This window comes from Bicyclus anynana, chromosome 16 (assembly GCF_947172395.1).
Source record: "Bicyclus anynana chromosome 16, ilBicAnyn1.1, whole genome shotgun sequence".
In the NCBI taxonomy this organism is placed as follows: domain Eukaryota; kingdom Metazoa; phylum Arthropoda; class Insecta; order Lepidoptera; family Nymphalidae; genus Bicyclus; species Bicyclus anynana.
Genome location: NC_069098.1, coordinates 13,524,270 through 13,544,446, shown reverse-complemented (window position 1 = coordinate 13,544,446; position 20,177 = coordinate 13,524,270). Strand labels below are relative to the sequence as shown.

The 20,177-nt window shown below is 36.7% G+C and overlaps 1 protein-coding gene across 1 annotated transcript; it reads left to right on the top strand.

Moving 5' to 3' along the window:
* The first annotated feature begins 4,241 nt into the window (after nucleotides 1-4,241).
* On the top strand, nucleotides 4,242-17,349 carry LOC112055009 (uncharacterized). Its single transcript, XM_052886257.1, is given in 5 exon segments — nucleotides 4,242-4,286; nucleotides 11,445-11,644; nucleotides 12,119-12,214; nucleotides 13,244-13,417; nucleotides 14,371-17,349. Coding segments are annotated over 4 exon segments (642 nt in total). The 5' UTR covers nucleotides 4,242-4,286; nucleotides 11,445-11,446; the 3' UTR covers nucleotides 14,545-17,349.
* Nucleotides 17,350-20,177: the final 2,828 nt, after the last annotated feature.

Genomic DNA, 20,177 nt, shown 5'->3' with positions numbered 1-20,177 from the left:
CATCCTGTATATGTATAACTCGTGCGCATTCAATTGACACCTGGCTACCAAACACAGTATAAACATTATTCGAGCGAGGTGTCAAGATAATCGACACGAGCTGTAGTTATTAATTTATGATTTTCAATACTTTCCAAGCAGAGTGCTATTTTTATTCTAGTTTAGTTTATAATAAAGGCAGAAAACTAAATGTTCTTAGTTAATAATTTATTGTATTAATATTAATTAATTAATTAATATAATATTAGCCGAATGTGTCGGCAGTGATAAAATGCCTTATAGAGCTCCCTTTGTAAAACACTGTTATGAACCTTTTGTGTGAATAAATTATTTGAAGTATTTTGTCTCTCATTTATTTATTTCTTTAATTTTTATATTTTTTTAACGATGCTTATATTATCATATGCATCATTAAAGTTGTATTTTATAAGCAGTGTAAATTAGTCAATTAGTTACGCGTTTTTCATTAATGTGTAGGTATTTGCTGTAGGTATTTGCCCTAGGCTTATCCTACAAAAGCGTCACTAGGGGATGTGAACAATGACAGAGACAAATACACTATAAGCCCATGGGCAAAATTAACCTGTGAAATTAACCAACATTCAGTCATTCATACACATACAAAACGTATATGTCGTGAAGAAACCGAAAATGGGTGTGGATTTTCATCCTCCTCCTACCAAGTTAGCCCGCTTCCATCTTAGATTGCGTCATCACTAACCATCAGGTGAGATTGTAGTCAAGGGCCAACTTGTAGAGAATTAAAAATAAAAAACCACACACACACACCGACTTCGACCCCTATTTCATCCCTTTCTGATTTCCTCATCATTATGGTCTCGAAACTTTAATTTTCATTCATTCAATAGTTTCAGAGTGACGGTCGGTCAACAAAAAGACAGACAAGTATTTAAAAAATATATATTTTTGGCTTCAGTAACGATTACATACCTAATGCCAAAATATCTTCAATGTACCTACAGAATTCGATCCGTTACAGTTTCAATCAGTATTTTTTTTGTCAGTCTGTCTGTTGGTTATAGAAATAAAAACTAGATACTAGACGGATTTTAACTAAACTTGGTACAATTATTCTCCATACTCCTGGGCAGGTATATTATACTTTTCATCACGCTACAATCAATAGGAGCAGAGCAGATGGTTATTTTATCTAAGTAAATAGAACCGTTAATTTATATTTTAGCGTCCAGCTAAAACTGAAATGAACAACAACTTTTTCCGTAAGCAAAATGCTCATAGCGCACCTTCTCACAGATTAAAGAACTTCGTTCTTGACCGGTGTCCCCGACCGCACAGATATATTTTACTATAAGACGCAATTTGGATTCACCCGCGTGTTCCCGTTTCCGTGGGAATACGGGGATGAAATATAGCCTATGAGATAGGTATAATGTAAGAGTCTAATGGTGAAAGAATTTCTCAAATCGGTTCAGTAGCTTCAGAGCCTATTCATTAATAAATATTAATAAATTAAAGTAAAAATAAAATATATTAATAAACTAGCGGACGCCCGCGACTTCGTCCGCGTGAAACTCGATGTAAACTTAACTACACCTACCCTACCCTACACCTACCCTACCCCTACCCTGTCCCTACCCCTACCCCTTAAATTTTTTACATTTTTTCTGTCATAAGAACCTCCTGAAAATAACAAACACATCAAAAAAATAGTGAAATCAGTCCAGCCGCTCACGTGTGATGGCGTGACCAACGGATATATGGATTCATTTTTATTTATAGGTATAGATTAAGATACATTTTTAATAGTGTTTGTTATGTTATATATTTTGGATTTTATATGCATTGTAGCATCATACAAGCAGTTTTTATAAGTACGATAAAACTACCTTTAAAAACTCGTTTCCAAAATCGTCTAGTGTGCACCAACTCTTATGTATACATTTATAAGTAGATTCCATCTCAAAAGCGGTCTCGTATCAAGGATGCTTTGTAGACGTGACCCGATAGCTTCGCCTGGCATTAGCACCCATTATTTTGATTTTATCCATCAAATATTGTTCTTAAAACCAAAGGAATAAGGATCAAATTTTGTTGTTGGTAGCAGATTGGTAGTAGATATCGTATACGTACCTAGAATCTTCTTTGAGTTATTTTATGATCTTACCTGATGAAGTTTCATCGATTTCATTGTACCTAATATGTTTATAAATCGTGTTAGGATTATAATGATTATTTCAACAATTCCTTTATTAATTAAATACCTATATTACTATATGTTAACTTTAATTAAAGCTGATATAATTGGCTTAAGTAAATGATGGTGGTAAAAGGAGTAGTTATAAACTACCTTTAACACATTGTTATCATTGTGGAACGGCAAACAAGGGTGTAGATTGAAACGATGATGGTGGCAAAGAATATGTAATGCATTGAAGGGTACGAAATACGAATGTCGAAATATTAATAAACCGTAGGTAGGTATTATGAGGTTGGGCAGAATTATAGCCTAATAACATACTATTGTTCGACTATAAAATATATAGGTTGGTAGGCATTTGAAAAAAGAGAGCTCGAGAAACTCAATAAATTTAATATAATAATAATAATAATAATAATAATAATAAAATAATCTTTATTACCATACTTATTACTAGGCATACATAAAATCAATTTAATTTTAATTATTGTGCTTAAGCTATAATACAAAAATGAAACGAAAAAAAAAGAAACTATTTATTATTACTCGCCTACCTAGTAACATGGCAACTGGTCGCAAACTCAGCCTTATGCTGTGCATAGCGCACAGCGCTGATTTTCAGTTTGCTCCGTTACAACGGTCTAACGTGCACCGTGCTTACTGGTATATCATTTTAAAGAAAAAATAGAATAGCATAAACATAAACTCAAAAAAATACACTTTACAAAATCAATACTTTAATACAATATACAAATATACAAAAATAATACATTAAGGTATAAAATAATACATAATAATACATATATGTATAATCACATATATCTACAGTCAGTTTTGTGCAATACTTAATTGAAAGCTTCAAAAGCTACAATTAGCCGGACTGAAATTCAGAAGTTTTTGAGTTCGACTTGACTACTGGCGCACCCCACTTCTAGCAATAGGCATTTCGATTTGGACAGGAAAGAGAAATTCACCATTGTCAGCGTATTTTAATGGCTCACTACAGGACTAGACATCTCTCCTTATAGGAGGGGATACCCATCATGCTGTTCCAATACAGGTTGGAAGGCTTAAAATGACAATTTAAAATTCTTTAACGACCACTCATCATTAACAACTCATATTCGGCTTACTATTGAACACGAGTCTCCTCTCAGAATGTGAGGGGTTAGTGTACGTTAGCCAATGCGCTGGCTCAATGCGCATTGGCAGACTTCACAAACGTAGAGAATTGAGAAAATTCTCAGGTTTCCTCACGATGTTTTTCCTTCACCGTTTGAGACAAGTGATATTTAATTTCTTAAAATGCACATAGCTGAAAAGTTGGAGGTGCATGCCCCGGAACGGATTCGAACCTACGCCATCCGAATATAAGGCAGACTGCAGAGTGCATATCACGGCACTTAATGACCACTAGCAATTGTTAATGGGAATGCGAAAGTTTTCAACGTGATATCCAAAGCACACCACCTACTATCAACTCCAGGCTGATATTTTGACTGTTTGTTAGAAGAAAGAAAAATTCAAAATGTATTACACCGATCCAGGTCTCTAATCTAGGCCCTTGTGACCCAAAGCTACGTAACTCGCGACTGGGACAAGAAACAGTTATATAGTTATGTACAGGTAAACAGTTTCACCCGCGTAATTCCTGTTCTTGTGAGAATACGGGCATAAAATATAGCCTATGGCACTAAAAAATAACGTGGCTATCTAGTGGTAAAAGAATTCTGAAAATCGATTTCGTAAATCTAGAGATAACCCCCTTCCTTATATATTAATTTACTCTTTGCCCCCTACAATACCACAAACTTTACCTCTTTATAAACATACATTTCAGGATATTGGTAGGTATTTGTTGAGCTTTATATATTCGATAAAATTTTATTTACATACAGTACCTAATCATATGGGTAAAGGTCGGCCTCTGAGATCTTAGAACCTTTGCCTTTAGGTACAGTAAATTTTAAAGGCAAGAGTTTTAAACTTCTGCTGGTTTACTATTCTATGACCAGGGCGGGCGGAGCCTCTCTGCTGTTATCACTACACGAGCCCCAGAGCTTTCAGTGCGCAGGCATATCTGGGCGACGCCACACTAGAGCACGAGGTAAGCTTTCCTACACCTCACACTTGGCTATTTATTAATAACAACATACAACTAAACTACTAATAGTACATATTAAAAACCAAAAACACTTTTTTAAAGATAATTTTTCTATACATCGGGTATTTTTTTTATTTTCGCAAGCATTTTTTACTGTTGTGTATTCTTTATGTATGTTCCACGTTCGGAAGATTTTCATCCGATTGCCTCAATATCGTGATTGGGTTACAATTGATTGCTTATAAACAATGTATGTTAGTGGTTTACGGATTTAGGGGAGTGTTTTTCTTTTTTCTATTACTCTATATTTTATTTGCAGCTTTGAATGAGGCGGCAACCATTTTCCTGTTATATTTTATTACAGTAATTATTACTATAATACACATTAGTTGTTTAATTATATAGGAATTTTAAAATTCAAATATTTTCCTCCATTAATACATATTTTTTTTACTTCTTACAGAACTGTGAAAATTATAATAATTATTATTTCTAAATGGTCATTCCAAACATTCAAAGCTCAAGCTTTTAACTTGTTACGAGTAGGAACAATTCTTAAATTATTCTTTTTACGTCCAATCTTGTTCTTGGTATTAACCAAAAGTATAATTTATATGTAATACGTGTACGTATTAAGCTTTAATTTATCTAAAAATGAATACATATATCTATTAACAAAATATGGCTGAAATTTTAGCACGCTCGCTAGCAGTGACTTCCGCCTTTTGAACCTTTAATTCAGTAAATAAATATTTAAAACTTCGATTTAGAAAACATTTTATAGGTTTTAAGAGATTTTAGAATTTGTTGATTTAGTAAACCTATTTTGAAAATTCTTTTATCAATAGAAAGCCACATGATTTGTAAGAACCTGTGGATTTAGTGAACCGTTTTTGAAAATTCTTTTACTGTTTTTAATGTCTGTACTCCACGAAAAAGGGAAGTAGGTATGCCAAACCTAAATGCTTATTTACAGTAGAAAAGTAGTAAATTTTTTTTTATTCAACTTTACTTGTTTTAATACAGCTACGAAAGTGTACATCTAGAAATATTCATGTAGGTGATTATCATATTACGATTATGTAGCTAAATGCTAACGAAATTCTGTTCTCTGCGCGCTGGGAATATTAAATGTTGGAATGCTTGACATATTTTATGACAGCTTCTCTCTTCTAGGCTTCATTGCACAGAGTACAGTCAGCATCACAGATTTGTATTTGTTTAATAAACAATAAGTAGGTACCTGTGTATGTTTATTTTAATATTGTTTTTTAACAAAACAAATACTAAACAACCGTACCTATCAAGACTTAAGAATAATTTAATCAATTTCAATTCTCGCAATTATTTTTTCTGTGTTTGTATTCGATACGCTGTTGTGTCACAAATTATCAAAGATTTTGTCCTGTTGTTGTATGCCTTCGATTCGGACGGCTTAGGTTCGAATCCGGTCCGGGGCATGCACCTCCAACTTTTCAGTTATGTGCATTTTGAGGATTGTCTCAAACGGTGAAGGAAAATATCAAATCAAATCAAATCAAATCAAAAATCATTTATTTCAAGTAGGCTCAGTTTATAAGCACTTTTGACACGTCTGTTGACTATTTGTAAATCGTGATATCGTGTAATATCGTGAGCATACCTGAGAATTTTATTAATTCTCTACGTGTGTGAAGCCTGCCAATCCGCATTTGACCAGCGTGATGGACTAAGGCCTAACCCCTCTCATTCTTAGAGGAGATTCATGCTCAGCAGTGAGCTGAATATGAACTGTTAATGATGATAATGATTATGTTGTTCGTATCATAATTTTCATTCATGACCAACCATGATCATGATCATCATGGGAAGTTTTAGCGAACCTTACGGGAACGTTTCGCGGTCAACGTCGCAGGAAAACATTAATTCGACAAAACAATATAAAACAATAAGTAGTTACAACCATTATCCACTCGTAGCTGACTGTACCTACCCAGTTTGAGCTCGTCAAAATATTCTTACTAATGACACGCCATTCCTCGGAGTATCTCCCCCCTCCTTCCACCACCCTCTGCACGGAGATGAGGTAAACTCTTATATTACTGCTACTTACCTAATCTAAAAGTTATTTAAATCTTACTTCAAACACCAACAATTACTTAGACCCATCACGCTGCTTCGATGCGGGTTGGCGGGTTAAATCTTACTTACATATTGGAACATATGAAAAAAGTTTTTTAGGTTGGGTATAACTCGAGAAACTTTTGATTAATTTAAATGTTAATTTTAACCTCAGGTTTAAGGTCGTAGCTTCGAGTCCAGGCTATGTAATACTGAGCCCCTGATATCTAACGTCACCCGGACGTGGGTTTTCTAACTCACGATTACAGGGGCGTCCGGACTCAGGTCATGGTTACTCCCTCCCGAATGGCCCTCTAAGCCGAGGTCCGAGTCTCTGGGAGTCTTAGAGAGCCGTTCCGTCCTCTATCTTTCTTTCAGCCTTCGGGTCACATCAGGCGATGCTTCTGCGCTCGCCCAACCCCCCCAGTGACGCCGTAGTGGTTCCGGCACCTACTCAGACAGAAAAAAAATGTAATACTGAGCTTTTCTTTCTTCTCAGAAAATTCAACTCCTTTTAGTTGCTCGTGTGTCGTGTTTTTCCGGACACTGTAATTTGTGCACCTTCAAGACAAGAGTGAATAGGCATCTTCTAAGCGCGTTTCATCTTAGACCTCATCATTGCTTACCAATTTACCATCTTACCTTAAGTTTTCCTAAACCGAAGGTTGCCTGGAAGAAATCGCTACTTAGCGATAAGGCCGCCTTTTGTATGCTGATCTCTTCTTAATTTGTTTTTTATTTCACTTGTTTTTGTCTTTGTGGTGTGCAAATAAAGTATATTTATCTTATCTTATCTTACCATCAGGCATGATTGTAGTTAAGCGCAAGCCTATCCAAGATTAAAAAAAACAATCGTAACACTACCCACCACACCCGGAGAGTATGGTAAGCTGTTGATCCGGTCATTAAGAGGTATTTTAGAACGCCAACTCCATTGTAGCAGCGTGTTGGGCGTAAGCTCTATATCCCCTTTCCTATACGGATAGGCTAATATACTTAAGACATAGACGCCGTGATATCCCAATGGATATGACTCCAGCCTTCGATTTGGAAGGTGTAGATTAGAATAAAGTTCGGTCCGGGTGTGCTCCTCCACACCCGGACCGAACTTTTCAGTTGTGTGCATTTTAAGATATTAAATATCAGGAGTCACATGAAGGAAAAATATCGTGAGAAAACCTGCATTGCTGAGAATTCTCTACGTGTGTGAAATCTGACAATCCGCGTGGTGGACTATTAGCCTAACCCCTTTCATTCGAAGAGGAGACTCGTGCTCAACGAAGTTAATGTTGAATATAAGATTTTAATAATACTTAATTTTAAAATTAAGTACCTACCGATAAGTTGAAAAGCTTCTCTATTATTTGAAGTTAGAAGATTAATATCCTAGCCGCGTCTCGCTGTCCGCCACCCAACATTCCTTCATTCCCTTTGTCGCCGTAGGCTCAACGATCCGTAGCGGAAACTAATTAATGACTCGCTGTCGGACGAAAGGCCTAATGTTGGTACTTGGCATTATTTCATTTGAAACTGCCCGTGAATGGGCACTACCGTAAACGAAGATTTAAAGCTCCTTTTACTTAAATAATTATATATTATAATATTTTTAACTGACTTCAAAAAATAGGAGAAGGTATTCTATTTTATTTTATTAATGTTTGTTACGTCATACTTCGTAATTTCTTGAGAAATTTTGAAAATACTTTTTTCAGCCCCTTTTTTGTTTGACAGAGTATACTTCCAGATTAGCCCCATTTGATTTTCATGAAAATTGGTTTAGTATTTTGTGTTAAAATGAAAATAACGAATTTGCCCGTACTGTGGCGCTTTCGTTCACTATGCTGAAAACAGAAAATTAAGTTCAGTCATGATTCTATCTTTAAAATAGCTATTTCAAAATCACAAAAATAAACTAAAAAGCGAAAAATAACATCGTATGATCACTTTAAAGGCGGTGCCAACACTGATGCATTAACTCAAGCTGTTTAAATCACAAAGTTTTAGAATTTTCAGACTGTCCTTTCCCGTGCTTCTTTCAGAAGGCCATACGAACTTGGATTAGGCTCATTTGTCTCAAAAACTCTGGTGCTATATTCTAGATTAGAAATAAAAGCTTATTTATTAAAACCAATGCATTTCGAATATCTAGTTTTTTAAGGATAAATATTACCTACAATTATGGTAGGTTTATATACCAAAAATGATTTATTTACAAAACGTATTCACATTTTTTTTAATATAAGGTATCATATACTTATTTAAAAAATGTACATAGACCGTCTATTATGTAGGTATTCAGTAGGTATCCATCAATAAACAAGATAACATTATTATGTTGATGCGAGATCGCTTGTTATAAAATGAACAAAGTGTATAGTGAAAGTAAAGGCTTTATTATACGAGAAAGTTCTCCGGCAACATCGCTGAAAGTTAGTTAGGCTGTGTATAATAGAAGCTTTTAGCGTTCAACTTCGTTATCTACATATTACGCTACCTATAGTGCTACTACGTGTTTGTCGATAACTACGTATCACAATGATATTAAATACTGTTAGATGTGTTACTAGCGCATGACTCTCAAAAGAGGAAATTTATAGTCAACTCAATGTTTGTTGTTGTCAACAACGAACGTTTTTAAACAAATAACACCTAAATACCGTCTACAATGTCGAGTTGTGTGTTCAGGAAGTGTAAAAACTGTATAATATAATGGAAATACAGACAAAATTGTGCATGTGTGCGCTCTGTGTTGTAGTCTATTATTCGGATCACTTTTTGCGGTGATTTTGTAGGGATGTAACCGATCTATATTATTAAAATTGTCATTGACGTATAATAATATATTTAATTACATTAGAAGTAATCTAATACTTGATTGAAATGTTTGTTATGATCTACCTTCTTTTTCCCCCTCGCAAAATCCGTTATTAGCGGAGGACTCCTAACTATAAACTACCTCCCTGCCAAAATAGAATTTGAAAAAGCTTATAAGGCTGATCTTCCCAAACTTAACGATTTGAGTAGCTCCTCGTACATATACCAAAGTTACTTATTTCAACAATCTTTATTGAATCGCATCCATCAATACATCCTTGCCCCCAATATTTCTATACAGAGGACCCGATGCCGCCCGTTCGATAGACCTTGACCCCTCACACAACGCTTTATTAAACCCCCCCTAACCCCCCTCGTGGTTGAGCTTCCTCGATAATGTCTGTCTAAATTGAAATTCTTCCCGCCCAAAGAAATTTATCCTTTCATTTTTATTGTTCCAAGAAAATCGGACGTTTTAAGGGAGAAAAGAAATTAGGCAATAAATTGGATAAGTACCTTTTTATGGACGAATTCGCAGACAGGATACTACAGGGCCTGTAGCCATGTAACACGTCGATTCTTTTTCTACAATCGCTAACGCTTAGGAAATTTAAAAATGTATGGGAATTACATTCGTTATCGACAGGTCACGTGATCAAGTTATCGGTCGGATCTGTCATTCGCATACATTTTGTTAGTTTTCGAAGCGTTAGCATAGGTAGAAAGAGAATCGACCTGCAACATATCTACAGGCCATAATTAGATAGGAGTCGGTCGGTCGGTCGGTCATCTTCATTATCAGCCTCATTTAATTACTTACTATAGGCCATCGATTCTTAAAGTGGTCCAGGTTGATCCCCAGGGGTCTACGGAAGACTCGGCGGGGGTCTACGTTGACATGACACAAAAATGGGGGGTCACAATTCGTAAGCGGGGTCCACGAAAATTTATCTGGTTTTATATCGAATGGGGAGTTATCTAAATAAAATAATTTGTTAATTGATTGTTTCATTGAGCTGTGAGTAGATATCAAAAATTAAAGTTGGCTGAAATAAATTTTTTCCAAAATTTTACTTTTTTTCATCCCCTCAAAGCACAATCAATTAATTAATCAATTCTGACATTTTTTTTTAAACTGTTATTTCACGGTGGCTGTTGAATCAGCTGCAACAAAAATTTCCATAGGCGAATCTAATCACATTTTTGGAAAATTTTGAATAGTAACTCAGCATAGTAAAAGCAGGGGTCCACCGAATTAATCAATTAGAAAGTGGTATATGAGAAAAAATGTTTGGGAACATCTGTCTTTATCCTTCTAGGAGATTTGAACTTACACTTGGTATATCCACCACGCTGCTTCAATGCGTTTAGTCGGTTATATTGTATACCGCGTGTATGAGCCGTGATAGCCCAGTGGATATGGCCACTGCTTTCGATTCGGAGGGCGTCGTTTCGAATCCGGTCCGGGGCATGCACCTCCAACTTTTCAGTTAAGTATGTGCATTTTAAGAAATTAAATATCAACGTGTCTCGTCATTGTCTGTCTGTCAGTGAAGGAAAAACATCGTGAAGGAACCTGCATACCAGAGATTTTCCTTAATTCTCTGTGTGTGTGAAGTCTGCCAATCCACATTGGTCCAGCGAGGTGGACCTAAGGCCCATTCTGCTAATTCTGAGAGAGAGACTCGTGCTCAACAGTGAGCCGAATGGGTTGTTAATGATGATGATGATTGTATCCTGGTGGTGCTAGTGGAACCTGCTGGATGTATGCGATTAATAAATAACTCAGCCGTTAACGTCTTTTGGCTGATAATATTGTTAATGATGTGCATCACTTGTGAGTCTCAAAACTTTTAAAACACATACACTTTCGGAGAAAAACATTACACGGTCAGAATGTGAAAGAAACATTCGTTATTTTTCGGATTTCTCATATTCTGTTTTTTATTTTTCAATGAATTAATTTTTGATACAAAATTCTAGCTTCCTTATCTCACTATACATAATAGCTTCAACTATGACAAATCTTATTCTTTTCCATGCAAATTTATTATAAAACACGGCTTGAACTGAAGTGATATAACGTCGGAGTATGCCTGACTAATTTCGAACCCATACGGGGCCTTTATTCAAGCAACTCGGTAATATTCAAGCCGAGTTAGAATCGTGCAATACTCCAACGTATCACGTGAGTTTTAGCCGTGTTTCATAAGAAATTAATATGAATAACACGTAGATTGTTTTCAGCCATGGTGCACTACACGACTATAACCCCGGAGATGAGCGACGCGGTGCTTCAGCACCTGCGCGATAGTTTCTTCGCGGACGAGCCACTCAACAAGGCAGTGCAACTCTGCCAGAGAGGCCAACCGCATGCCGCTCTCGAGCGTCTGTGTGCCGCCACCATGGCAGATGGATTGTCTATCGCCGCTCTTGATAACGACACGGTTGGTATTAACAGCCAATACAGCGCAGTTTTGTCAGAGAACTCAACCTAATCAAACAACTGTGTGAAGTAACTGTTTGTAGCGACACGGTTGCTCTAATAGCGACACGGTTGCACTAATAGCAAGGAGTCAACCAATACAGTGCAGCCTTGCCAGAAAACTTAGCCTCAAAGATGCTATTTCAGATGGACTGTCTGTCGCTGCTCTTGATAACAACAGGGTTGGTATTAATAATACAGTGCAGCTTTGCCAGAGAACTTAGGCTCACCAAACGATTGTGTAAAGAGGCTTTTGCAGATGGACTGATCTTGGAGTGAAAGTGTTAAAGCTAATTCCGACTTTTTGCCGGACTTTATACAAATTTAAGTACTGTCGTCCTTCTGACTTATTGAAAAAAGGACCTAGAATTAGAGGAAGACCTCAATTACAAATGTATTATTAATATAATAAGTATTTAATTTTGTAATATTTCAGGTGTTGGGTGTGGCACTGAATGGGATATTGTGACCCGGGGACATCGAGCAGTCTATTGATAAGATACAGCACTCATCCGACGCCAAATTTAATAAGGTAAGAAAACACACATCACTTGTTGTTGGCTACACCTACTATTATTACAAATTTTGTACATTTTTAAGTACCTACATACATCTGATAGATTATTTTGAGATTTAGAATACAATTCAGCAAAGTTTTTAGTATTATAGTTCACAAGGGGCGGTACACTTAGTATAACCTTATAACTAAGTTGTACACCCTTCTAGTTTTTGTTTCTTGTCGTTTGTTAGTTATCATATTTCAACAGCTATTCTAGTTTCAGTCGGAAAATACTGAGTTTTCTTCCACCCATGAAATTCCTAATATAATATACCCTGTGCTTCGCACTACTCGTGTTCTAAGTAATAATGAGTAGAGGTCCCGGTAATGATCATTAGTATCCGACTGGAGTAGTGTCTAATTCACGCAACGGCTTAAACCATCTCTAAAGGAGAATTAAGACCTGTAGTCGGCAGTGGGCCATTAAAAAAATAGGTTGAGAATAACGATAATGATTGTGATATATTTAAATCACACTGGTGGACGCCCGCGACTTCGTCTGTCCTTGGACCTCCTTAATCTGACCGTCACAAAATCCGTTCTTAGATGACGTCTATGAATATAAACAAAGACTGCCATTATACGTCAATCGGTTTCGATGTTTCGACCTTAAATATGTTTAGGAGACTAACGAAACCTCGCGAGTCGCGGTTCCACCCGCAGAAATCTCCTCCCCGTGGGATAGGGGGATAAAATAGCCTTTGCTACTCCCTGATAACGCAAGATTTCTATTTCATGAGTTTTTGAGTTTATACGTTTAATACAAAAATACAAATCTTTCCTGTATAAAATATTACAAGCGGACGCCCGCAACTTCGTCCGCCCTTAGACCTTCTTAATCCGGTCCTATCGCAAAATCCGTTGTTAGTGGATGCCTACTAAATATAAACTACCTCCCTGCCAAATTTCATCTTTGTATATAAAACGGTTTTCGAGATTTCGTGATGAATGACCTTTCGCCTTATACATATATTAAGATTAGAGGTTTTCGTTAAATTCCAGATCTTCACAATCCTGTACACCGTGAGCCGGGACCTGGAGCTGTTCAGCACGTTCCAGGTGGAGCGCATCCTGGAGTGCCGCATCATCAGCGTGTCGCAGGCGGCGCGCGGGCGCGGGCTGGCGCGCGAGCTCATGAAGAGGAGCATCGAGACTGCTATGGACAAGGGGTTCAAGGTGTGTGCCAGCTTTCTTTTTTTTTCGGCTTCTTTAACGGCTTCCATCCGCGGCTGCGCTGATTGAGGTTTTCTTTTTATTGGTCCAAGTCTGGCTGCTGGGAGGTTTTGACCGTGGCTAGTTACCACCCGATCGGCAAAGACGTACCGCCAAGCGATTAAAGGGCCCTACTCACACATCTGCCGTAGGGGCAATCTAGGGTGCACGGCGGTTGTGGCGATATCGGGAGTATCTCTACACACTTGCCTGCCGTGCAGTGTTCTAGAATAAGCCGAGCTGAGCACACGTATTGAGAATGGCACCCATATTATCGACCACTCAAAAGATTGGAGTAGCCTTGGCGCTTTCTGTGGTGCTACCTCAAAAAAAAGGAAAAGGAGATACTGAGTGAAGAAATGGCTACAGAAAAGAAATCAGTTATGCCACATGAATATTATAAAAGTACACATTTTGATTCTACGCTGTTTGTACGTGCACTCCGTGTGACAGCTGCTGACAAACTGACTAAGAAATTGCCCCAATCGCGCTACACACGCACCGACGGCAGGGACGACTTAGGGATCAAGGATAGTCTCGCGCCCCTGCCGCCCTGCCGCAGGGCCATCCTCCCAAATTGCCCCGGCATGCCTACACACATCACAATTAAGGATGTAATTAAGGGTCATCCCCACTCCTACACCCTAGATTGCCCCTGCGGCAGATGTGTGAGTAGGGCCTTTTAGCGTTCCGTTACGATTCCGTGTAGAAACCGAAAGGGCTGTGGATTTTCATTCTTCTCCTACCAAGTTAGCCTGCTTTCATGTTCAATTTATTAACCAATTTTGAAACTTATTTTTTTGTTTGAAAGAGTATACTTCCAGATTGGTCCCATTACTGGACAAGGGAGGCAGTACCAATACAAGATTTCGTTTTCTTTTTGTACCTATATAAAAAATGCACGTATGTGTACGCAGTTATTCAAGGTGGACGCAACGGGCGCGTACTCTCAGCGCATCTGCAGCAGCCTGGGGCTCCGCGTGCTGCAGACGGTGCGCTACTCGGAGTACCGGGACGACAGCGGCGCGCCCGTGTTCAACGTACCGCCGCCACACGACTCGCTCGCCGTCATGGCGCTCGAGATACCATAGACGTGACCCACACGCTCCTAACTGTGCTCCTCTTTCTAACACTATTTATCGTTTTTTATTTTCTCAAAGTGGGGTACGCGAACCCAGCTAGGGGTTCGCCATTTGACGGCAGGGGGTTCGCGACAAGATTTACGTAATGGTGGCTTGATAACTGATACCAAGTCAGAATTAAAGTTGAAATTGTCCAAAATTACTCATAACATTGAATCCATTTGCGAGAAGAAGCAAGCACACCCATCACATTAATATTACAAAGACATTTTTATTGGTATTTTATGTGCTACCTTTTATTCAAATAAAAACCTTTTTTAAAAAAAATTTTAAAAGGGGCTCGTGGAGCTGAAAGTTTGAGAAACCCTGGTTTAGCTGAGTTGAGTGAGAAAATAAAGTTTGGCTTTATTTTTCATAGACCATTTTCAAAACTTTGTTGGTTTCGGTGGACCCCCTGCTACATTTTCGTGGACCTCCGCATACAAATCGTGAACTCTTATTTTTATGTCACGTTAACGTGGACTCCCGTCGAGTCTCCCATAGACACCTGGGGGTCCTGGACCACTTTTGGAATCAATGGCACTCTACCCCACGACTTTTCTTTAATCCGGACCTATCGCAACATCCTTTCTTAGCGAACGTCTACTACCTATAAATTATTATTTACCTACCAAATTGTATATTTTCAATATTTCGAATGAATGATCTTTCGCGTTTATATAATTAGATATAGATGTGGGAGGCAAACATCTCATTATGTAGGGATGTAGCTAAATGTATCCGTTTAATAACAATCGATAGATTAATTACTGTTCAAAATCCAATAATAATGGGTCAATTAGACCTACACGCTGCAAACTGTACCCCACATTTCAAAAGTACAATTTCTATGGGCTAGCAGGGATAATAGTGTCTGCTTGGTAAATAATTATTTGCCTACAGTTAAAAATCCGAAAAGTTCGATTCAGTTTGACATAAATGCTGAATACTGTGCCCCATTTTCTAAAACTAATTTTAAAATTTGTAAAATCGATGTTTTAGTTTTGTGAAAAAAATATGTCAAAAATACATGTACTATACGTAATTAAAAATTATACACACTTCAAAATGTAATTATGACCTCAGTACGTACTCGTTTCCTAGTAAATATTACGTACTACAGAATATTTAATAGTACCTACAAACTATTACTTATATGCTATGCTAGTACCTAATGAGTACTTACCTATATACTTTTTCATGTGAAAAAAATACATAGTGCCAATTTTATTGATGATGATACATAGAATATTAAACTTTAGCATCTACGGTTAAGGGGTCGGAATTAAATCAAAAAGGTTTTCCCCGATGGACTTTTGTCGTAATAATACTTTCGAATAAAGATCAAGGTTTGTTTTTCGATTTCTTTAATAGATGTCACTCGCACATTGTCAAGTGTGTCAAATTGTTGGTGTCAAATATCACGTAGAACGATTTAGAAAATTTACAATTCTATGCAGTACTTAGGTATTATGACGTCATTTCTATGACGTCATAGAAACGACGTAGGTAATTGTAGATTCTCAGTGAAGAAGCCGAACTCAAGACAGAATTTGAAGTTGTTAAAAGGGTTCGATTCCGGTTCTCTGGCCTCTGATCTAATGTCGTGCATAGATTAGCAATGGCTTCCCACGCGATTTGAGGGAAAAGCGAAAAATTAAAAAAGAATATACAATAAATACGATTACCATCCTATTTAAACCAAAAACAAGAGACCGTCGTTACTAAACGTCCTAAGAAAATTTATGCAAATCTTATACCGATTATTTATTTTAATTTTATAATTAAAGAAAATTAATTGATAAAGTGGTATATTGAAACTTTAGAACATCACAATATATTGATGTGAATATTAGGAATAATGTATTTCTGTCGACCTAAAACTTATTTTTAAAATTACTTCTGTATCTATTTCTGTATGCATAGTGATTAGTGATGACTATATCACTCGATTATATCAGTTTTATAGATAACTGTAATTATATTTTATTGTACGAGTGTTTCAAATTCTGTAGAATATTTTCTATAGAAACCAAAGGAATTATAGTTAATTTTTTTATTAAAAATTATATTGATGCACAATTGTTCAGGTCTCAAAAATAATTATTCAGATGTTAATAAATGTAATAGGTATTTTGATAAATGTTAGTATTAAATATTTATTACGGTACTAATAACTAAATAGATTTTTAAAACAGATAAACCAAAGTTAATTTACCATAATATAACTTTTGATCTGTTTTGTATACAGAACATAACCAAAGCGTTTTTGATTCTGTAGATGGAATAGTTTATAGGTAAAAATATATATATTTGTTAATAATATAAGTAAAAAAGATCTATCGTTATATATTTTAGATTTCTTTTACTATTACCAATTTTTTTTTAATTTTCCTACTTCACCAGTGGATAATTATTGCAACTGTATTTTTAGATTTAAAATACATAATATTTAGATTACAGTTACGTAGTCACAACCCCATAATATATGTAACTAATTTTTATATAAATGTACTTAAGTGTATGTCTAAATATTGTCTATGTACCTAAAAATATATCTAAAAAAATGTTTTGTAGTCTGTTTACAACGTTAATATATCCTTTAGCATGAGTGTACTTGTTCTCTGAAGTCTTGGATTACTATTACGATGATATTTGTACAAGTATTTACATAAATGTGTTAAAATATACACCACTGTAGTCAAAATCTATCTCTATTAGATGTTTGATGTAGAAATTGTTGAGAAACTAAAAAATAAATTTATTCAAATTTAAGATGCGTTTGTTTTTTACTATATTCATATTTTATCTGAGATTTTGATTTATTTATTTACTAGCAGACCCCGCGGTGCTACCTGCAGTGTTTACGTTCCTGTGGGAACATAGGGATAAAATAAAGCCTGTTTTACTCCCTGATAATGTAGCTTTCCATTGAGAAAAGAATTTTTAAAATCGGTCTAGTAATATAGCTATAATTATTTCAAAAACTAACCAGGCTTTAGATATATCAGTTAAGTATACTCGGATTGAAAATAAACTAAATAAAAAAGAAATGAAACAGTTCGTAACTAAAGCGATAGATTAATATATTAAACCTTTTAAAAATCATTTTGTACAAGGAAAGTCCAGTTAGTCCAGGTTAGTCCATCCCGGAACTGGCCCATTCTAACCACTAGGCTAGGCTACTTATCTAAAAAATCTTGATAACTGTACTTTGATTTGGCAATGTAATTTTTACTAAATCAAAAAAGTTGGTAAGTTTAACGACATTTTTAATCTATACTAATATTATAAAGCTGATAATTTTGTTTGTTTGTTTGTTTGGTTGAACGCGCTAATCTCAGGAACTACTGGTCCGATTTGAAAAATTCTTTCAGTGTTAGATAGCCCATTTAACGAGGAAGGCTATAGGCTATATATTATCCCCGTATTCCCACGGGAACGGGAACCACGCGGGTGAAACCGCGGCGTCAGCTAGTTAATAATAAAAACCAAATCCACTAAACCTGCGACCAAATTGTTATTTCGGAATCAACACAAGATGTCGCTAGTAATCAGTACAACTTTTTAATCAATAGAGCCTTACAAAAAGCCACGTTAGATAGTAGTTACTCTAAGTCCCACAGAATATACAAGCCCATATGCTGAGAACAAACATTATGATAGTAATTCAGATTGCCGCTAGATGGCACTGTACTTTCAACTGATTGAACCGACAATCTCACCTGATGGTAAGTGATGATGAAATCTAAGACGGAACCGTACTAACTTGATAGGAATAGGATGAAAATCCACACACCTTTCAGTTTCTACACGACATCATATCGGAACGCCAAATCGTTTTTACTGGTAGGGTAGTAACTAACAAGGGCCGAAGCCTCCCACCAACCAGACCTGGACCAATTAAGAAAACCTCCATCGGCCCAGAATCGAACCCAGGACCTTCGTCTTGTAAATCCACTACGCGTAATCCACCATTTTTGACGGATGCCGTCAAAAATTCGTTTCTACATTTGATAAGTGTGAGTAGGTATATATCGTAAATAAATAAATAAATAAATAAATATTATAAAGCTGAAGAGTTTGTTTGTTTGCTTGAACGCGCTAATCTCAGGAACTACTGGTCCGATTTGTTAAATTCTTTCAATGTTACATAGCCCATTTATCGAGGAAGGCTTTTGAATATCCCTGTATTTCTGCGGGAACGGGAACCACGCTAGTTTCATGTAAAAGAAATTTAGTCAAATTTATGTCAGTTCTGACATACATTTCTTTACATTTACCGGGTCAGTTAGTAAAGTATATAGTAAGAGTGTGGTCGTACACCGCGGGCGCCGAACTGTCGCGTTAAGCTGGGAGTCTGCCAACAATTGATTGCAACACTATCCAGACTACGTGACGACATGGCGTGCTTCGGCTACTTGGACCTCACACATTGTTAGTACCCTCTACAGACATCCAACTCGTAATAAGTAGGCTGACCACGGACCAATGATTTTATACTAATAGATATGACACTAGCGGCTCGAAACTAAAGCGAACTAAGTCACCCAAATCGCTTAATTTCATTTAGTCTCTTTTTTATTCTCTCCAAGTTAGCCCTTGACTACAATCTCACCTGATGCTAAGTGATGATGCAATCTAAGATTGAAGCGGGCAAACTTGTTAGGATTAGGATGAAATCCACACTCCTTTCGTTTTCTACACGGCATCGTACCGGAATGCTAAATCGCTTGGCGGTACGTCTTTGTCTTTAGGGTGGTAACTAGCCACGGCGGAAGCCTCCCACCAGCCAGACCTAAACCAATTAAGAAAACCTCAATCGGCCCGGCTGGGGATCGAAACCAGGATCGAACCTGAGTCTTGTAAACAGTCAACAGTCGCATAGTAAAAATCGAAAGTTATTTAAGCATATACCTAAATATTGTCCACAGTGCCGAGTTGTGTGTTCAGAAAGTGTAAAAACTATATATACATAAATATATAATGTAAGTAAACACAAATTTGTACATATGTATTAGCTAAGTTTGCAACACTTTTTGCGGTGATTTTGTAGGCACGTAACGTGTCTAATAGTATAAAATCATTGCCACGAATAACTTGAGAAGTTTTTTCGGTTTTACAGGTTCTTAACCGACTTCAAAAAAAGAGGAGGTTATTATATACACGTTGCAGCACTAGTTGTTCGGCAAATTCTGCTGTTATGTTTCAGGGTTTTTACACCCTACACCGGACCACAGAAAGTTCTCCAAATTGAATCATGTGGGAGTTGAATCAGTATCGATTCGATACCGATCCGAAATGCATTTTTCAGGAGCTTGAGAAGAAGATGAATCATGGCGGTTTGTCCATTGGACCATTGGACGTGCTGGTTGAGTATTTAATGAAGTTATTACTTTTATAGTTACCCTAGGCCAAGCATAACTAATTAAGCACTAACATAGACGGCTCATACTCGTACTTGGAGGTACTTAGTAGCATGAAGGCTGTTCCTCATTATTCAAGCGTATGTGAAGCATGATAAGTACAAAATTACCCTCTCTTCTAGCTCCCCAGCTAAGCGGAATAAAGAACGTAGGCTTTCTTGATAATCGGTTAAAAAC